Source organism: Corella eumyota, chromosome 7 (assembly GCF_963082875.1).
Source record: "Corella eumyota chromosome 7, kaCorEumy4.1, whole genome shotgun sequence".
In the NCBI taxonomy this organism is placed as follows: domain Eukaryota; kingdom Metazoa; phylum Chordata; class Ascidiacea; order Phlebobranchia; family Corellidae; genus Corella; species Corella eumyota.
In genome coordinates this window covers 3,284,279-3,305,297 of record NC_137496.1, presented here as the reverse complement: position 1 = coordinate 3,305,297, position 21,019 = coordinate 3,284,279, and the positions used below count along the sequence as shown (strand labels likewise).

The following is a 21,019-nucleotide window of genomic DNA, read 5'->3' as shown; positions in this document are numbered from 1 at the left end:
AAATAGAAAATGAACTTTAAAAACAAAACAAGAAAAAAAACACAATTAAAGAAATAAATATGTTATATATCTTTTAAAAAAGTAAGTTTAAGTTGAGACAGCTTTTTTTGTTTCATTAGGAATTTAAACATATTAATTTATAAGTTAAAAAAATTACAGAATTACAAAAAATGAAGCTACAAAACCTCTAAACATACTAAACACCTTAACACTAAAATAGCAGCTTAAAAAAACAGAAATATTTATGTGTGTCCCGGCACCTTCGGCAGTAAGTTTATAAGCTATTGAATTGCACATTTACAAATATATACAGAAAAAAGATTTTTGTCAGAAAGTTTTATCCTCACTGTTACACGATCCTTCTGAATCAGAAAGTTCGTTTAATTTAGCAAGAAGATTTCTTGGTTTGAGCGAAAATCCGCGATCAACATTTTCTCCAGGATCAGGTTGATCTCCATCAGACTCATCGGAGGCAAATGTCTCAAAGTCGTTAACGCTTTTTGAGCTAAAATCAAAACAGGTTCTCGACAAGGGACTGACACCCGGTGATCTAATCATAGCTGCACGGTTATGAATAATAGGCGATGAATTTCTGGGCGCAGGAGAGAGTTTGCTACCCACTGGTGTTAAAAACGAAGAATTGTTTATGAATTCCTTGGCAGGTGTATCGATAAATTGACCGTTCTCACTAAGATTTGTTATGTTCATTGAAAGCGTGGAGTCCCACATATCTTCAGACGCAACAGTTACATTGTTTTTGTCAAAGTTAAACAACCAGTTTCTAGCTTTGCCAAAGAAAAATATCAACATGTTGATGAAATACAACACTTTGAAAAAACATCTGCAAGCAAATGTGTATGGTTTTAGTCGCCACCTAGTGTATTTAACAATAGGAAAATTTAGCATTTCTTCTACTGAAGGTCGCTTCTCATGTTCTGGAGTAATTAGGCTGTGAATAATTTTCCGAAGGTTGGAAGATATTTTTTTGGAACATTCTGGTGGGATATGCCCCTGTCTTAATAACTGCCACGGTTTTCCACTAGAAGGTAAATCTAAGTCGCAAGCCATTTCCAAAACTGAAATGCCTAGACTAAAAACATCAGCTTTTTCAGTGAAAATACCTTCTAACAATTCAGGGGCCATGTATTTGTTATCTCCTTCTCTGGCATCCTCTATATCATCAGTGTTTTTGTCGACCACCAGTCCAAAGTCACCTATCTTACACACATCCTCAGGACTTATAAAAATATTAGCCGGCTTTACATCAAAGTGTATGAAACCGTTCTTATGAATATGATTAAGTCCATGTAATAAATCCACCAAGTATTTCCAGACTAGGCTTTCAGGTAATAGATGGTGTTGATCTAAATAACTCTGTAAGCTATGAGAACAAAGTTCGGTTTGTATGTACAATCTATGCTTTTCCTCCCAAGCTTTAATAAATTTCACACAGTTTCTGTGAGGGGGCAACATCTCGTGTTTTCGTACTTCGTCGAGTTTACGTTTTCGATCGGTTTCGTGCCTGAATTTTTCTCGGGACCTTTTTACAGCATACCTCTGATTAGTCTGCCGGCATCGAACCTGCATAACCTCTCCGAATGACCCTTCACCGAGTTTTTTCTCGATTACAAAACATTGCTCAAAATATAAGTCGAGTTTGTCAGAATTGTAATATTGACTCTTAAACGCATCATCAACCTCCTGTTCGTCACCAAGTCGGAACGAAATTGCGTGTGCTTTCTCATGAGCCCATGTTCTATGGGGAAACACCCTGCTGACAGGTGGTGCATTTTTCAAGGAGTTTTTGGGCAGAATTCTCGGGATAAAATTGCGATCTTTTTTAAACTGAAACAAATGGTCTTTATCGGAAAACGTTGGTAACGGTCGTGATTTGTTAAGGTCATTGCAAGGTGTAGAAAAAGCGACCGGTTTTCTGTGAATTGTAAACGATTTTGCAGGAGTGTGGCTCATTTTTTTATTTCTTCAAAATGTTTTTCTAAAAAAACAATTAACATTTCTTTAAAGTACTTACTAAATATAATTTTAATTAGCAGATTAAAATACCAACTTATCTACCCTCCAAAGCAAACGTTTATTAAATTGTTAAAAATTGTAAACCAAGTTAAATTTAAATATTTGCAGATAAATATAACATAAACAGACATTTAACAAAAAAGTTTACGTTGCAAAAGAAAGATATGCACAAATACGCGCGTTTTTGCTACGTAACTTACTTCGCAACAAACAGAATTTTGCTAGATTTCTTCTACAGATTTATTGCTAACATCTAAACATGGTTTTCGTATTTGCCACCAGAAATGAATCTGACTTAATCTACCTGACGAAAATATATATTTGACGGATCAACGGATCGAACGGATTAATGGATCAAGTTTTATTAACTGAATCGAATATATATTAAATAGATATTACATAATTCAAATGCATATTTGACGGATATTTAATTAAACAAAAAGTTTTCATAAATTAAACCCTTACCCTAACCCTCACCTATTCAGATTACCCATTAACACATCCGACCCTTTCGATCCTTCTATCCATCTAATAGTCAATCAATCCATACGATCCGAAAATATATTCTCGTCAGGTGAATTAAGTTACAATCACCAGAAATCCTTAATTTCTGAGACGGGCTTGCGGGTTCGTTTGGCACATGTGCCAAAAAATGTGGCAAACAAAATGTGCCAAAAAATGGCACAAAATATTGGCACAAAAAATGTGCCAATTGAAATGGAAAAAATGTGCCAAGGTTGCCAAATAATTTTTTTTTTTACATTTATTTTTTCTTGATGTGAGAAAGAAAGCTTAAAGACCTAAACATAGAGTAACATCAGTAACCTCGACAAAGTCTCGAGTTAAATTTGCCAGTGTGGAATATTATAGGTTGTAATTGCCCGATAATAATAAGATGCTGGTTGTGTGTTGGCAGCATGAGTTTATACCGTTTATAGCGTTACCTTATATTGCCAGTGTTACTATAGATATTACATTACATGTAATATAATTTATATAGTGTCACGCCATTTTATTTATTTATTTGTTTTAATTTTTTTATTATTATTTATTATAATAAATTGATGTTAGTGTTTAAAATCTAATTCGATTATAAATACATATATATCAAGGTAAAAGTGTTTTTAAAAATAAAATAAAAATAAATATTTTTATGCCATGATTAAATCACAAAGACTTTAAAAAGTTGCACTTTTAAATATTTTATTTAAAAAACAATGTGATTTTTGTAGAAAGGTCGGAGATGTTTGTAAATTAAAAAAAACTTACCTCAAAATTAAATTATCACTGCAAATTACAACTTGATTTTTTTATTTTTAGTTTACAGAAAGTTGCTTTTATTATTAATATCCACGACGTGATCTTGCAACAAACTAAAAAGCTTTATATTAAAGTATTTTCTATTGATAGATATTTATACAAACGCAAAAATCAAAATTAAATATTTAAATCGTATAATTTTTCTTAAATATTTTGTTATTACAGTGTTTATTGGTGGCAGAAACTCCAAACACAAATAAAAAAATGTAGTATAGGTAAAACGTAGTATTTTTACTGCAATACGTTTAAATTTGTATATAACTCATTTGTTTTCTAGTAATCTGTATTAATAACCACATTTGCTTCGATATGAAAATGCATTTGTTATTGCGTTTATAAGTAACCTTAAAACATATTATGTTTTGTTGGGTATATGGTACTAATAGTATTTTTTTAAAGGTGCAGTTACTAGATATATGTATTAAACTGTCTTGTTAAATAATTAAATCTACTCTATTAGTGACTTTTAATATAAATTAAAAATGAAACAAATCATGCAATACAAAATCACATACAACAAAGCACACAATAAACATATTAAATATTAAATAATTGGCAAAAAATTAATTTTGAACCTTACTTTAAACCCCAACTATTTATGAGTTTTTGCGCCCAGCAAACCAAATAAAATTTTTTCTTTATAAAAACGATAAGAAGTAAAAAAAAAATTACGAACAATAGAGATAATAAAAACATCTATATAAAATGAAAATTAATGGACAATCTATGTATGTTTAATTAATGGGCTTACAACTAAAATGCCGACTATAGTTTATGCCAGTGACTAGTCTTAATAAACTACTTAAAAATATTTTAGACACCTTTTATTGAAATGAAGTCATTTTCCAACTTTGAAAGTTATTTAAGTGAAAAAAACAATCTGAATTTAAATCTTGTTAAAGGTCCAAACATTAAATCTCCTGAAAAACCTTTTGAATCTAATATATTTTGCAGCTCACTTAAGGTAAATTTCTTTTTTTTTATAATTTTTATCTTTGGTATGGAGAAGTTTGCCTTCACAACCTAAACATAGAGAAACACTGTTTACCATAACTCAGTTTTGAGATGTTTAAGACTTATATGGATTAAAGTTTTTTTAATGTGATTATTAAAGATTACTAGTAGTGGTTTAGACACTAAATATCACCTCATTAGATTTTTGTATGTTTTTTGTAAATTATAATTTTAAAATCTTTTAATAACTCAAAAAAATTAGTAAAAAATTTCGCTTTTTAGAATGTTAAATTATTCGGAAAAGCGTACATAAATTTCTGGAAAAAAAAACAAAAACGAATACGCATATGGAATTTATTATAAAAAACAGTAATTGTTGCGCATTTTCGATTTAAATATAAAATATTTTTTTAAATATAAAATATACCCACAATCGTAAATCATAAATATATAAGGGTATACATATATAAAACAAAATCCACATTATATTTTACGATATATTAATGCTTTCAGCAATGTTTAATATTTGTATTTGATTCTTTGCAAAATTTTTCATTCAGACCACTGATATTTTGTAATAATCCATTCAGTATTTGTTGATTACAACTTTTAAAATTTCAATGACGTTCGTTCCCGTCTGTCAAAGACCTTTTAATAGAATAAAAAGTTCAACTACATTTATTTCTTAATTAAAAAATCGTTAAAAAAGATTTTTCACAAATACTTAGTCAGTCTAGTACTAAAATTCTAACAGTGCCTGTCATGTAACATAAAAAAAGGTTATTACGCAATAAATTCATATAGAATATAAATATTAGTCGGGTTTCTTTTTATTTATTACATCTCTTTAATAGCGATTTTTAAGTGATGATTGACAGTGAATCAATGTATGCACCCCGCAATTATCAATAAAAACTAAATATTTAAAATGATCAACTAGTTATTTTGTAACAAATTTTTGGCTAGGTTTTATTATAGGACTATTAAAACTTATTTACTTAAATTTAAACAATCTAGGTATTTTAATTATAACAACAAAAATAAATTTATAATTAAACTTTTTTGGTATCGCTATAGATAAATCATGTTATCCAAAATTTATATTTTTATGTGATTTTTTAAACGTGATTAATGGTTAAACTTACGATATATAAACTATTATATTTAGAAAAATCTTTACATTATCCTTAAAATTTAAAAACTTAAAAAAATATTTTTAACCAGCGGTTTTATTGTATTGCTTTTATATCATACAACAAATTAAACTTTATGCATTAATCACTGATTTTTAAAATATTAAAAAAAAACAAGAAATCATTTTTAACACATTTTATAATGATACTTTAAGAATGTATTAAAGCATATATATTTTAACTTTATTTAAAAACGACCATTTTTTATTGGACCTGTGCATTTAATAATAATTTGACACATTTTTTTCCAAGTATTGCCCTTTTATTAAATTTGCACAATATTTTTTTTAACACATTTTAAAATTTTTCAGATTCTCCCATCTTCCCATATCGTACATTTTTTTCAAATTGACACATTTTCCAAATTGGCACACTGGCAATTCACACATCTTGTTGGATTATATCAAAACATTTAAAAAGTATATTATTAAAAAAAATCTGAAAAAAAATAAAAAACAGTTAATTTTTAAACATTATTTAAACATAGCTTAATTTTGCAAATTTGCACATTTTGAAGAATTAGCTCAATTTTGCAAATTGGCACATTTTTGAGAATAAGCTCAGATTTGCAAATTGGCACATAATTCGTACTTTTACCTTAAAACATATAATTATCCTTAACAATCCACAACTTATTGGCACATAACTGAGAACTAGCTCAATTTTCCAAATTGGCACATAATTAAGAATCAGTTCAATTTTGCAAATTGGCACATTTTAAAGAATTAGCTCAATTTTGCAAATTGGCACATAATTTATACCATTATCTTGAAACATATCATTACCCTTAACAATCCACAACTTATTGGCACATAACTGAGAACTAGCTCAATTTTCCAAATTGGCACATAATTAAGAATCAGTTCAATTTTGCAAATTGGCACATTTTAAAGAATTAGCTCAATTTTGCAAATTGGCACATAATTTATACTACTATCTTAAAACATATCATTACCCTTAACAATCCACAACTTATTGGCACATAATTAAGAATCAGTTCAATTTTGCAAATTGGCACATAATTAAGAATTACGAATTGGCACATTTTTAAAAATAAGCTCAATTTTACAAATTGGCATATAATTCATCTTATTATCTTAAAACATATCATTACCCTTAACATTCCACAACTTATTGGCACATAATTAAAAATCAGTTCAATTTTGCAAATTGGCACATAATTAAGAATTACGAATTGGCACATTTTTAAAAATAAGCTTAATTTTGCAAATTGGCACATAATTTATACTATTATCTTAAAACATATCATTACTCTTAACATTCCACAACTTATTGGCACATAATTAAGAATCAGTTCAATTTTGAAAATTGGCACATAATTAAGAATTACGAATTGGCACATTTTTAAAAATAAGCTTAATTTTGCAAATTGGCACATAATTTATACTATTATCTTAAAACATATCATTACTCTTAACATTCCACAACTTATTGGCACATAATTAAGAATCAGTTCAATTTTGCAAATTGGCACATAATTAAGAATTACGAATTGGCACATTTTTAAAAATAAGCTCAATTTTACAAATTGGCATATAATTCATCTTATAATCTTAAAACATATCATTACCCTTAACATTCCACAACTTATTGGCACATAATTAAGAATCAGTTCAATTTTGCAAATTGGCACATAATTAAGAATTACGAATTGGCACATTTTTAAAAATAAGCTCAATTTTACAAATTGGCATATAATTCATCTTATTATCTTAAAACATATCATTTCCCTTAACAATCCTCAACTTATTGGCACATAATTAAGAATCAGTTCAATTTTGCAAATTGGCACATAATTAAGAATTACGAATTGGCACATTTTTAAAAATAAGCTCAATTTTACAAATTGGCATATAATTCATCTTATTATCTTAAAACATATCATTACCCTTAACATTCCACAACTCATTGGCACATAATTAAGAATCAGTTCAATTTTGCAAATTGGCACATAATTAAGAATTACGAATTGGCACATTTTTAAAAATAAGCTCAATTTTACAAATTGGCATATAATTCATCTTATTATCTTAAAACATATCATTACCCTTAACATTCCACAACTTATTGGCACATAATTAAAAATCAGTTCAATTTTGCAAATTGGCACATAATTAAGAATTACGAATTGGCACATTTTTAAAAATAAGCTTTATTTTGCAAATTGGCACATAATTTATACTATTATCTTAAAACATATCATTACTCTTAACATTCCACAACTTATTGGCACATAATTAAGAATCAGTTCAATTTTGAAAATTGGCACATAATTAAGAATTACGAATTGGCACATTTTTAAAAATAAGCTTAATTTTGCAAATTGGCACATAATTTATACTATTATCTTAAAACATATCATTACTCTTAACATTCCACAACTTATTGGCACATAATTAAGAATCAGTTCAATTTTGCAAATTGGCACATAATTAAGAATTACGAATTGGCACATTTTTAAAAATAAGCTCAATTTTACAAATTGGCATATAATTCATCTTATAATCTTAAAACATATCATTACCCTTAACATTCCACAACTTATTGGCACATAATTAAGAATCAGTTCAATTTTGCAAATTGGCACATAATTAAGAATTACGAATTGGCACATTTTTAAAAATAAGCTCAATTTTACAAATTGGCATATAATTCATCTTATTATCTTAAAACATATCATTTCCCTTAACAATCCTCAACTTATTGGCACATAATTAAGAATTACGAATTGGCACATTTTTAAAAATAAGCTCAATTTTACAAATTGGCATATAATTCATCTTATAATCTTAAAACATATCATTACCCTTAACATTCCTCAACTTATTGGCACATAATTAAGAATCAGTTCAATTTTGCAAATTGGCACATAATTAAGAATTACGAATTGGCACATTTTTAAAAATAAGCTAAATTTTACAAATTGGCATATAATTCATCTTATTATCTTAAAACATATCATTTCCCTTAACAATCCTCAACTTATTGGCACATAATTAAGAATCAGTTCAATTTTGCAAATTGGCACATATTTAAGAATTACGAATTGGCACATTTTTAAAAATAAGCTTAATTTTGCAAATTGGCATATAATTTATACCATTATCTTAAAACATATCATTACCCTTAACAATCCACAACTTATTGGCACATAATTAAGAATCAGTTCAATTTTGCAAATTGGCACATAATTAAGAATTACGAATTGGCACATTTTTAAAAATAAGCTCAATTTTACAAATTGGCATATAATTCATACTATTATCTTAAAACATATCATTTCCCTTAACAATCCTCAACTTATTGGCACATAATTAAGAATCAGTTCAATTTTGCAAATTGGCACATATTTAAGAATTACGAATTGGCACATTTTTAAAAATAAGCTTAATTTTGTAAATTGGCACATAATTTATACCATTATCTTAAAACATATCATTACCCTTAACAATCCACAACTTATTGGCACATAATTAAGAATCAGTTCAATTTTGCAAATTGGCACATAATTAAGAATTACGAATTGGCACATTTTTAAAAATAAGCTCAATTTTACAAATTGGCATATAATTCATACTATTATCTTAAAACATATCATTTCCCTTAACAATCCTCAACTTATTGGCACATAATTAAGAATCAGTTCAATTTTGCAAATTGGCACATATTTAAGAATTACGAATTGGCACATTTTTAAAAATAAGCTTAATTTTGTAAATTGGCACATAATTTATACCATTATCTTAAAACATATCATTACCCTTAACATTCCACAACTTATTGGCACATAATTAAGAATCAGTTCAATTTTGCAAATTGGCACATAATTAAGAATTACAAATTGGCACATTTTTAAAAATAAGCTTAATTTTGCAAATTGGCACAAAATTTATACTATTATCTTAAAACATATCATTACCCTTAACAATCCACAACTTATTGGCACATAATTAAGAACTAGCTCAATTTTGCAAATTGGCACATAATTAAGAATCAGTTCAATTTTACGAATTGGCACATAATTTGAACCATTATCTTAAAACATATCATTACCTTTAACAATCCACAACTTATTGGCACATAACTGAGAACTAGCTCAATTTTGCAAATTGGCACATACATAAGAATTAGCTTACATTTTTTTGGCAATTCGGGCAAAATCTTTATTTTACCTATTTTCATGTAATTGTTATAAAGAGACAAGACACTATCATACTATGCCATATAATCAACATACAACATATCTGCAATGCACTAATGACTAACTGACTATCAGACAGACATAAGCCTTAGCATTAGAATTGATTGAGATGCTAAGCGCTTTCCTACACAGGATTGATTGTCTGTTTGTACAACACCACTGATAATCTAAAACGTTAATATTACTTTTAATCTTTTACTATCGATTGGCACATTTACGAGCATATTTCGCAGAATGACACATAATTTGTAAAATTTTTTCAGATTGGCACATTCTAGCTTGGCACATTTTTTGTGTCATTTTTATGTGCCATTTCTTGGCACATTTTGTTTGGCACATTTTTTGTGCCAATATTTTGTGCCATTTTTTGGCACATTTTTTTGGCACATTTTCTGGTACATGTGCCAAACGAACCCGCAACCCCTATTGTAATTTCTTAGCCTAATATAATTTTTTTACGAAATACTATCAACTTGCTTTGCAAAAACATGTGAACGTTGTCCAAGCGTATCAGATGACCCTAATATGTCCGCGCCATTATACTCGATATGCCATAATTGCACAATTTAAGTCAAGTTTCTTTCCTTTAATAATAGAAAAACAATATACATTAACCAAAATTTTAAAAAACTTATTTTTTTTGTAAATACTTGTATATTTATTAAATAAAAAATTAGCAATTTAATTTAGGATTTGGCATGTGGCATATATTCCGCTTTTCGGGCATGGAGATTTTTAGGCACGCTCATACGTAATTTTGTAAACGTTGAACGCGTTCTTGTTTTGTAAACAAACGTTTTTTCCCAGATTTTAGTGCGTCATGTCTTAATTTAAAATCAAAACTTCAGGCTGCATTTCAAGTTTAACACTTAGTGCAATCAATAAACCGTCTGACGACTGTAAATACTTAATAAGGGGATGTTTTGCCAGAGTCAATACGGAAAAAAAGTGAAATGACGCAACCTGTAATTAAAATGCAATAGAAACACAAGTTTTGGCTAGTTTTAATTATTAGTATAAATATTCTTGTATTTTTGTGTGGTGTGTTGGTTTTTGACTCTTGTTACAAGCACTTATTAATAAGCTTTTGTTATATTTAATCGTTTTGTATCAGCGTTATCAGATTGTCATTACTGAGAAAAAACCAGAGTCAAATTTCAGGAAATTGTTTCATTTGTTCAAGCCACATCAATACTTAGTTCCTTATTGAAAGAACAGTCTAATGATAATCATGAGTTATGATCAATTAGGAAGTTGGAATTTTTGTACATTAAGTCTAATTTATTACAGAAAGTGCGGCTTGGGTACTGATATTTAAGCTATCTGCTTGCTGTAGTTAGATAATTTTAACAGTTATTTGAAAATATTTTTTAACAAATTCGTTTTTTTTAACAGAAAAATTGCAAAAAACGTTGATGAGATATAAAAATTATTAAACCATTGCTATATGCCTGAATTACAATGGAGATAATTACAAAATTGTGGAACTGGAGCATATTAATATCTGTGTTGTTTACTTTGGGGAGATGTGATAGCGAAATCAACAAAAGTGTTCCAATTCCAGTGGATGTAGATGTAAATGCTGCTAAAGTGGACGTAGAAGCAAATGTCGTTGAGACTAAGGCTTCACAGGTATAAAATTTAATGTTTTAGAAGATTTTAACAGTCATTATTAGACTTAAATATGGAAAACAAATATTAGTTTTAGATAGCTATTTTAATAAAGTTTTCTTTATATAATAGTGTATTTCTATATTAAAATTATTATTTATAGCTTATATAATGACCACACATTTTTTATTGCTGCAATAGGCCTATACCTAAATATTTATTTTTATTTTGTTTAAGGAGTTAACTACTACAGAGCCTTTATTATTTATTTCAACTTTGGATGGAACATTACATGCAGTGAGCAAGAGAACAGGTTCAGTAAAATGGAAGCTGGACGAAAATCCTGTTTTGCACGTGCCTATGGACTCCCCCACTACTATCAAAGGGTAAGTCCTTAATTCTTGTATATGAAGTAAAATTTAAACTATAAAGACTATAGGGTGAGTTGGGATTGTCTTACATGTGTTTTAATATATATTTTGTTGATGTTTTTAGACCAACTTTTTTACCTGACCCTCATGATGGTTCTTTATATGCATTTGATCCTTCATCTAAAGCTCTAACAGTAAGTGTTGGATAATTCTAATGTTCTTATTATTGATTTTTTTTAACTTTTTAAAATTATTTAATTTTTTTTATAACAGAAACTTCCATTTACGATACCAGAACTGGTTCAAGCCTCTCCTTGTAGATCATCAGATGGAATACTTTATACTGGTATTTTAAATTATTATCGCTAAATTTATTGACATTTTTTTCTGAGAAAGCTGTTATAAACAGACATTTTGTGTTGGAATTATGTTAACACTAAAAAGTGTTTAGAAAAATATGTATTGATGTAAAAAAATAAAATTTTGCAGGTCGAAAGCAGGATGTGTGGTATGCAATCAACCCAAACACTGGTGACAAGGAACAAGTAATTACAACTGATGCATCGGAGGAGAAATGTCCTGGCGGGGACATGAAGCAAATGTTTATTGGACGTTCAGGTAAATTTCTGACCAAATATTAAAATAAAAAAAAAAATAAAAAAAAAATAAAAAAATGGTAAAATTTAAAAACAATGGTCTATGCAGAGAAAGAACAGTGAGCATAACAATTCCTAATTTGGAGAATAAAATAAAATTTTTATTATTTTAGAATACAAAGTGACGATGTTCGACACTAAATTAAACATGATGAGATGGAATGTTACGTTTACTGATTATTCTTCACACGCCAACGAAAAAGTTTCAAATGATTATGGTAAGTAATAGGCAGAAAATGAATCATTTTTCGTGGGCATTACACACCCCAATGTTTATTATATATTTGGTTTACTACGTAGCTTAACTATATATCTTATTTTCTTATTAGATTTACTGCATTTTGCATCTAGTGCTGATGGGTTTGTAATAACTGTGGATCGGCAAACAGGTGATAACCATTTTTTTTATTTTAAGACGCCTAATAAAAACCACTGGACACTGCTATATACAACCATTTAACACCAAAAGATTTTTTACACAATATTTTTTTAGGTCGTATTATTTGGGCTCAAAACTATGGCTACCCAGTTGTTGCAATGTATGCTTGGGTACCTGAGGGATTGCAGAAAGTTGCGATGACCAGCGTTGCCAAAGAAACTATGACATATTTGTTGCACCAAGCTGATGGCAAGGTATCGTACTGGGACACATTGCTGCAGGGAAACCCTAGATTTCAACCAAAACAGGCAACTCTAATGTAAGTTATTTATCTTTTATGTAAGGCCTGGGCAAGCAACTCTATATCAAAGGCCTACATGATTTTTAAAATGTCTTAAGCATTTAGTAACATTTATATTTTTATTTGTGTTTTTATATAGGCCTATTTAAATATATTTTATTATTTATTTGATTGTAGGCCTTCTCTATATGTTGGACAATATCAACACAGCTTATATGCTTTATCAGCTATGACCCATGATGGAGTAACAGTAAATGTAAGTCATTTATTTTAAATGCCTGCTTTAAAAACCACTTTCTTTTTACTATTTTTATAGCTTTGTTGGTTTTTGAGGTAGAAATCTTTCAAAAATTCATATTAAAAATGTGCAATTCTTATAAATTTTGGCTTATTTTATATGTTGCAATATGGATAATCTTTTTGTGGTTTTAATGTAATAAGATACAGAGTTTTTACACACTTTCAGTTTATCGGAGCATAACCTATTGTTTGTTATGTATTGCGTGGCTTTATTTGACTGGTTTTAAATCTTGTAGCGCTTTAAATGGTTATGGTTCCTTAAACACAGATCTTATGGTGTAACACATAATTTTGATTTTAGTAAATTTTTAGATTGTTTATGTTTATCAAAGACTGAGTAGGGTGTTTTGAACATATTTTTTTATTTATATTAACCCAATTTTTTTTTGAATTTTTTCACATTAAATAATAATTGATAATAATTTTGCAATTTTTTTTAGTTGTACAGAAATGTTCAGATGTTGCCTGGACCAGATGATAAGGATAATAAACCCTCTACTCAACTTGATATTTTGTCAAGCACAATGCCCACTTGGAGACTTATAGGTAATAAAAAATAACCACCAAGCCATTTTTGCAACCGCTTTATAAAAATTTATTTGTATTATTATTTATGTGTTTTATTTATATTTCATATTTTTCCATCTACCAGGTTACCACAATGTTCCACCAAACTCCAAGGTCAACTTTCCCCCTGTTTATAGAAGTCAACCTTCAAAAACCTTACAGATAGAACAAAAATCTAAAACTAAACCAGACTCTTCTGTAAGTATATGAACTGTTTATATGAAATATTAGGTCTTAAGCAGAAGGTTTCAAGTGCAATTTTGACGGCTGTCATGTCAAAAAATTATGATGGATTTTAAAAACTGTCTTTTTAATTTTAGTTATTTTATTTAAAAATTTACTTTATTTTAGCCCATGAAAAATATTATAGAAGAAAACAAAGTTCCACCCTTTTACCAACCTCCAGTATCACCCATCAACCAAAACCAAGCAGACAAACAATCTTCAAGGTATTGTTTTACTTTTAATATAAAAACATAACAATGTATTTGCACAATAGTTACCAGAAAAATTAAAGAATTAGGTGAAATTGTAAACATTCTATTGATAATTTTTTTTGCGCGTTTTATATCTTTTTATTTAAAATGGCAAGTGGTCTGTTTTATTTTAGCTATACAAAAAAATCTTATAATCATTAGTACAAATATTGTGAGCACATATTCTGACTACTTGACATATATTTGATGTGGTTTTATTCACGACTAATATAAGTACTTGGAAATATTGATTATTAAAACAATAATTCGCTATTGTATAGAAGTACATATACATGTATGATTACATATTAACTAATGTCATGATTTATTAAATTCTGTAATTTTTTTTCCTAGGAATGACTATGTTAAAAAACCAACTCAAAGTGAGGAAAAAATTTTAAAAGAACAGCCAGCAAGATGGCATGAAATAACACTAGTTGCTGTTCTTACTTCTGTAATAACTGGAGCTATGTTCATACTCTTATTTAAGGTAAAACATTAATATAAGGGTCATTTTATATGTAATGAATTATAGGTTTATGACTTTATTTGTAAAGTGTGGTTATAATGAGAATAAGAAATACTTTAATCACATAATACTTACCGTAGTTTTTTTCAATGCATTGCAATGCCATATTGGTTTTGTATACTATCATACAATGTATTATATTCTAACAAAGCAGTCAATTTGTAGCCAGAATTTTGTCTCACAATTTTTATGTGGTTTGATGTTTAAACGGTATTCCCATTTCCTGTATTGGTTATATTTAATTGACTGTAAAATATGTGGTTTGTGTAAAGATTTATATGTATATGTCTAAAGCCTAACATATGTTAGATTCGCGAAAATGCCATTTAAAAGGAATTATGTATAATTCTTAAACAGTATATTTAATAAATTTTAAATAATTAGTTTTTTTTATTAATTTTCACATATTTTTTGTCCAGAGACTTCATATATCGTCGAACTCAAATAATGATCCAACTAAATATGATGGATTAATCAGAGTTGGGCAGATTTCTGTTGACCCAGTTGATATACTTGGTAGGGGTAGTGAGGGCACTGTAGTCTACAAGTAAGTAAATATTACTTTATGCTATTAACTACTTACAGTAATCTGTTGTTAACAAAAGGGTTGTTGTTACTTTAAGTTTTATTTTCACAGAGGTTCATACGATGGTCGCAAGGTGGCAGTAAAGAGGGTGATGCCAGAATGTTTTAGTTTTGCTGATCGTGAGGTTCAACTTTTAAGAGAAAGTGACGAGCATGCTCATGTTATCAGATATTTCTGCATGGTATGTTTAAACATTTGCTTAACCCAGCCTCCCTATTCAGTGGGTAAAGACTCCGGACCTTTCTACATAAAGTCCTGAATTTAAATTTAGATTCTTTCATATTTATTTTTTTACATTTATTAATTTATTTTTTTATTTTTTTTAAAGGAAAGAGATACCCAATTTCAATACATCGCACTTGAGTTGTGCAGCAACACATTGCAAGAAGTAAGTGCAACACAAGTTTAATTAATACACATCATTGTTGTTAGGGTTGTAATAAATGTATAAGCATCATAAGAGAGTAAACTCATTTAACTATTTATAATGTATATTTCAGTATGTGGAAAACCCTCAATATAAATGTGCAACAGACTTGGATATTAACACTGTGTTACATCAGGCTATGCTGGGCCTTGACCATCTGCATAAACTTAAAATAGGTAAGTTTATAAATAACAACAAACATAAATGGCATAAGTTTTCTTGAATATTTTGACTCAAGTTAAGTTGAATATTTTGACTTGAGTTAAATTAAATATTTTGACTCAAGTTAAATTCAACATTATGACTCAAGTTAAGTTTAATATTTTGACTCAAGTTAAATTTAATATTTTGACTCAAGTTAGTTCAATATTTTGACTCAAGTTAGTTCAATATTTTGACTCAGGTTAAATTTATTATTTTGACTCAAGTTAATTACAATATTTTGACCCAAGTTAATGTTAATATTTTGACTCAAGTTAAATTTATTATTTTGACTCAAATTAAATACAATATTTTGACTCAAGTTAAATTCGATATTTTGACTTAAGATAAATTTAATATTTTGACTTAAGTTAAATTTAATATTTTGACTCATTTCTTATCTAGTTCATAGAGATGTGAAACCAAGCAATCTTCTTATATCGAACCCGGGAAAATTGGGTAAACAGCGTGTCGTGATCTCCGACTTTGGTTTATGTAAGAAGTTGAACCCCGGTAAAATATCATTCTCACATCGAAGTGGGATGGCTGGGACTGATGGGTGGATTGCCCCAGAGATGATATTAGATAAGAAATATAGGATGGTAAGTTGTTAAAAGACTATATTTTACGCCACTCTTTACCACAAGTATATATTTTATGTCACATCAGACACAAGACCACACTTTATGTCACATTTAGTCACAAGACTATATTTTATGCCCCCTTCTCTTTAAAAAAGGTTTTTAAAAATGGTATACCTACATTTATTGTGTTTTAGGTTTCGATTTTTAATTTAATTTTTTTAGACCCAAGCAGTTGATATATTTTCAATGGGTTGTGTATTTTATTATGTGATATCTGGAAAACACCCATTTGGAGACAGTATAAGCAGACAAGCAAGGATAGTTAACGGAGAATACAGCTTGGATGAAATACAGGCTTATGAACGTGAGTTCAAATTTTTGTCACAACATTACCATTTTTTTTGGCTTTTCTGTCAAAATTAAATTTTTTTGTAGATGCGGAGGAAGCTATGGATCTGATCCGGAGGATGCTGGTGGTTGATCCAAGTTATCGTCCAAAATCAGATGTTATTTTAAATCACCCACTTTTCTGGGATTCAACAAAAAAGCTGCAATTTTTCGAGGTTTTTTTTGGTTAATTCTTAAAAACAAAATTTAAATCATCTTTTTTAAAAAAAATTTATTAAAAAATTATTTTATCTTCAGGATGTTAGTGATCGCATCGAGAAAGAGCCTCTCAACAGCCCAACAATGCTTATACTGGAGCGAGACTACTTGGAGGACATCCAGGGAGAAATTCCTCGAGATTGGATCTTCCACCTATGTCTTCCACTTCAGGAAGATCTCCAAAAGTTTAGATCTTATAAAGCAGGATCTGTGAGAGATTTGTTAAGAGCAATCAGGTTATTACATTTTTTTTTATATTTTTGAAGCAAGTTTTTTTTTATTAATGAAAAATTTTGTTAAATAAAATATTGAAAAACGTTTAAATTATTGTGTTATCAAACAGAAACAAAAAGCATCATTATCGCGAGCTTCCCGAGAATGTAAAACGATCACTAGGTAGCGTACCAGATCAATTTCTCGAATATTTTACAGCAAGGTTTCCACGTTTGTTGGTTCACACTTTTCTGGCAATGTCCAGCTGTAAACATGAACCATCATTGTATCCCTACTATGGAAAAAGGTAAATCATAAGAATGTTAAACTTTAGGAAAATGATTTGGTTTTAAACATACTAAGGTTTCGTTTTGTCCATTTTTTAATTGTTTTTTGTTTTTTTACTTGTTTTTGTGGTGAAGTGGACAAGATTATATATATGAAGAGCATACAATAGAAAATGGATTAATTCGTCACTCAATATTTACTAAGCCAAGTTACCCCAAACAACCATGGAAAAATAACCGAAATGGGTAAGTTGTTAAACTTTTAAAAAATCGAAATGGGTAAGTTGTTAAACTTTTAAAAATATAAAATTATAGCAACTAAACTTGCATTAAAAGTATTTAATTTTTAGTCACGGTGATTATTCTCCTCTTCGTAACAATCTCTGGAACAACTCGTCTAAAAACATATCTGCTGCAGATCAGGACCTTGACTGGAGGTCCTCAAGGATCACCACTTCCTCTTCTTTTCCAAATGAGTCTTTTAAAAGTCTTCAGAATCGACCTTTCAACCAAAATGGTATTCGGGTGAACGGGTTTGCTAGAAAGAATGTAGAAGATCTTGGAGCAGGAGAAAATGCCCTGGAAGACTCTTCATCTGATTTCAGTGTTGTAAAATCACAGAAACAGGTCCGAAGAAGACTAAAAGTCCCTGATCCAATGATGAGAGTTTCTGAATCAAGCAGTGTAGGATCTGATCTGGATGCTGATCGAAGTTGGAGAAGCAGTCGTACTTCATCTTTTAATGGAAGCTATGCAGATGCAGTTGCTAGGAGCAACGGAAGTTTTACTTGTTCACCTCTTTCTGTGTCGACATCAAATGTTAATCAAAATGATATTTCAATTTCGAATCAAAATAAATTTGAGATTTTGAATGACGAAAATTCAGAAAGTTCTGATGACCTAAAGTCGGATCAAGATTTGCTTGAAAACAATGTTAAAGCTAATGGAAACACTGCAGATATTGTGGTAAAGTTAAATGGAAACACTGAAAAGGGTATTGAGAACTTGGAGAGAAACTCTGATGAGGAAAAATCTTTGAATGATGAAAATTTATCGAATCACAATCTAGATGATGATATTCATCACAAAAATTCACATGAATTTGTTCATGAGATCACAACGAAAGAAAACAAGATTGGGATCAAGACAAAGTTAAAAGAAATTCAAAATCAAAACAAAAACAATAATTTGGATAAAAGTGTGGAGTCAGGATCTACTAACAAGACTAAAACGAAGCCGAAACGACGTCGCCGACTTAAAAAAAATAAAAATAAATCTGCAAACGAGCCACAAGATGAGGCTGGTGAGCAGGTAAACGAAGACATTTCAAATTAGACATTGCCGTGAAAAATTTTTGTTTCCGAATTATTTTTGGTAAAATGTATTTTAAGTTGAAAATATTTTAAATAAATTAAGCCATATTTTTGCAATAATAAAGTAAAACATTGTGTTTTATTCTGTATAAAAAATATTTAATGTGGCTGCCTTTTATTACTGTGTATTATTTGTGTTTTTTGCACAAATGAAACTTTTCATAAATAAAGTTAGTTTTAATTATTGGCAATTTATCATGAAAAAACTTTATAAAAAAATGTTGAATCAACTTTTCAAATATCATGTGTTTTTTTTATATGTAACTGAAACTTTTTTATTTGTGTTTTTGTTCGTTTCTAGCTTGCAGTTTTTTTATTTCTTTTTAAATAAATGTGTTTAAGTTTTGTTATGATTGTTAGGTATAACCTGAACTTACCTTACAATTAAAAAAAATGTTTTTTTATCTATTATTTATTTTGTAGTTTAAAAAACACAAATGTTTTCTAAAAAATGTCTTGCCAAAAATTTGCTTTTTCTTACTGCACTTTTTTAAAATAATTCATATTCTAAATTATTTAATTTTCATAGCATATAATAATGTAGTTTACAAAAACAAAAAATATTTTTACTTTCCGAAGATATTTGGATTTTTTTTGTAGTTTAATATCATGTTCCTGTATTTTATTTTTTTTATTGCTTTTTGTGGTGTTTTTGTGCGGGGAAAATAAAAAAACAAAATACTATTTCATGTTGTATTAATTTTTTATTAGAAATTGAGAGAATGATTGGTTTACAATTCAAAGAACTCAACAACACTCAAATAAAGAAAATATGCACTTTACTATATTTTTAACGAATATAAATATAACAATACTTATTTGCATTATCTTTCTTTTAAAGTAATATTTTCTTAAGCAGTAATATCTAACAGAATTCTATTTTAAATCTTTTGCATCTGTTAAAATGTTATTTCAATATCTTGACAACTCAATATCAACAATTGAAATCTGTTTGCTTCAAAGATCAAATGAAGGTATGTTAATATTATTTTCATAATCAGGATCTTTAATCCAATATTGCTTCATGGCCTCCATTCTGTTAAAAAGACTGCACATTAGAAACATAAACCCAAAGAATACACAAAGAGAAATTGCAAGCACTAGCAGCATGTTGAATTGGTAAAGCCACGTCAAGTAGTCTTGATGCTTCGCCATGTCCCAATTCTAAAAATAGATTCAACTCTTTAAATTTGCAAGTAGGACATAAACTTTTACAGCTTATTTAAAGTTAACTGCTTATTGATTAAGTATGTTTCCTTTTCTTAGAAATATTATTGAAAAGTGTTTTTAAAATACTTTTTTACCGAATGATCCCAAAAATAAATCTGACTTTCCGGGCCTCGAACAAAAGTCTTGTATGATGTTATCACTGACGTAGATTTGTTCATCTTTAAAAATTAATCTTATAATATTGCAAAATCGTTTTTCTAGCTACAAGCTAATTACATAGGCAAAAGTTTAAAATTTGTTAGAATGCTATCCATACCCACAACGCTTACTGGTTTAACACAATTTATTTTTCTCCAATACACATCAGACGACTTTATTAGTCTAAATAAATTAGGTCAGTGTCTGCTCTAAACATCAATATAACTGTTTTATTTTTCCCTTTGTTTAGCTCATTTAGATTTAATGAAGCAAACCTAATTTAATTGCGTTTTAAATGACATGCTCAAGTTTGAGAACAAGTAAATGCTCGGTATTTGCTATAAATAATTTAGTAAACTACTGTTATAGTATGCGGTGTTAGGCGCTTCCTTATAGTCTTAATTTTAACATTGGTAGTAATTTAATTGTATTAAAATATTTGTTTTATTGTTATATCAAAT

At 28.7% G+C, this 21,019-nt stretch overlaps 2 protein-coding genes across 2 annotated transcripts; one reads left to right on the top strand and one right to left on the bottom strand.

Moving 5' to 3' along the window:
* Nucleotides 1-132: 132 nt before the first annotated feature.
* On the bottom strand, nucleotides 133-2,339 carry LOC145759318 (membrane-associated tyrosine- and threonine-specific cdc2-inhibitory kinase-like). Its single transcript, XM_082573123.1, has 2 exons — nucleotides 2,235-2,339; nucleotides 133-1,996 (listed from the first exon to the last, which is right to left on the bottom strand). Exon 2 carries the CDS (start codon nucleotides 1,969-1,971, stop codon nucleotides 328-330), a length of 1,644 nt encoding a protein of 547 aa, XP_082429249.1. The 5' UTR covers nucleotides 1,972-1,996; nucleotides 2,235-2,339; the 3' UTR covers nucleotides 133-327.
* Nucleotides 2,340-11,123: 8,784 nt separating this feature from the next.
* On the top strand, nucleotides 11,124-19,763 carry LOC145758901 (serine/threonine-protein kinase/endoribonuclease IRE1-like). Its single transcript, XM_082572593.1, has 24 exons — nucleotides 11,124-11,355; nucleotides 11,572-11,720; nucleotides 11,830-11,899; nucleotides 11,979-12,051; nucleotides 12,195-12,323; nucleotides 12,475-12,579; nucleotides 12,691-12,750; nucleotides 12,855-13,059; nucleotides 13,219-13,297; nucleotides 13,782-13,887; nucleotides 13,994-14,106; nucleotides 14,260-14,357; nucleotides 14,739-14,874; nucleotides 15,333-15,460; nucleotides 15,551-15,680; nucleotides 15,828-15,887; nucleotides 16,000-16,102; nucleotides 16,533-16,729; nucleotides 16,934-17,075; nucleotides 17,147-17,274; nucleotides 17,357-17,553; nucleotides 17,661-17,837; nucleotides 17,953-18,063; nucleotides 18,168-19,763. The coding sequence occupies exons 1-24, from the start codon at nucleotides 11,185-11,187 to the stop codon at nucleotides 19,150-19,152; spliced, it is 3,852 nt and encodes a 1,283-aa protein (XP_082428719.1). The 5' UTR covers nucleotides 11,124-11,184; the 3' UTR covers nucleotides 19,153-19,763.
* The last annotated feature ends 1,256 nt before the right edge of the window (nucleotides 19,764-21,019 follow it).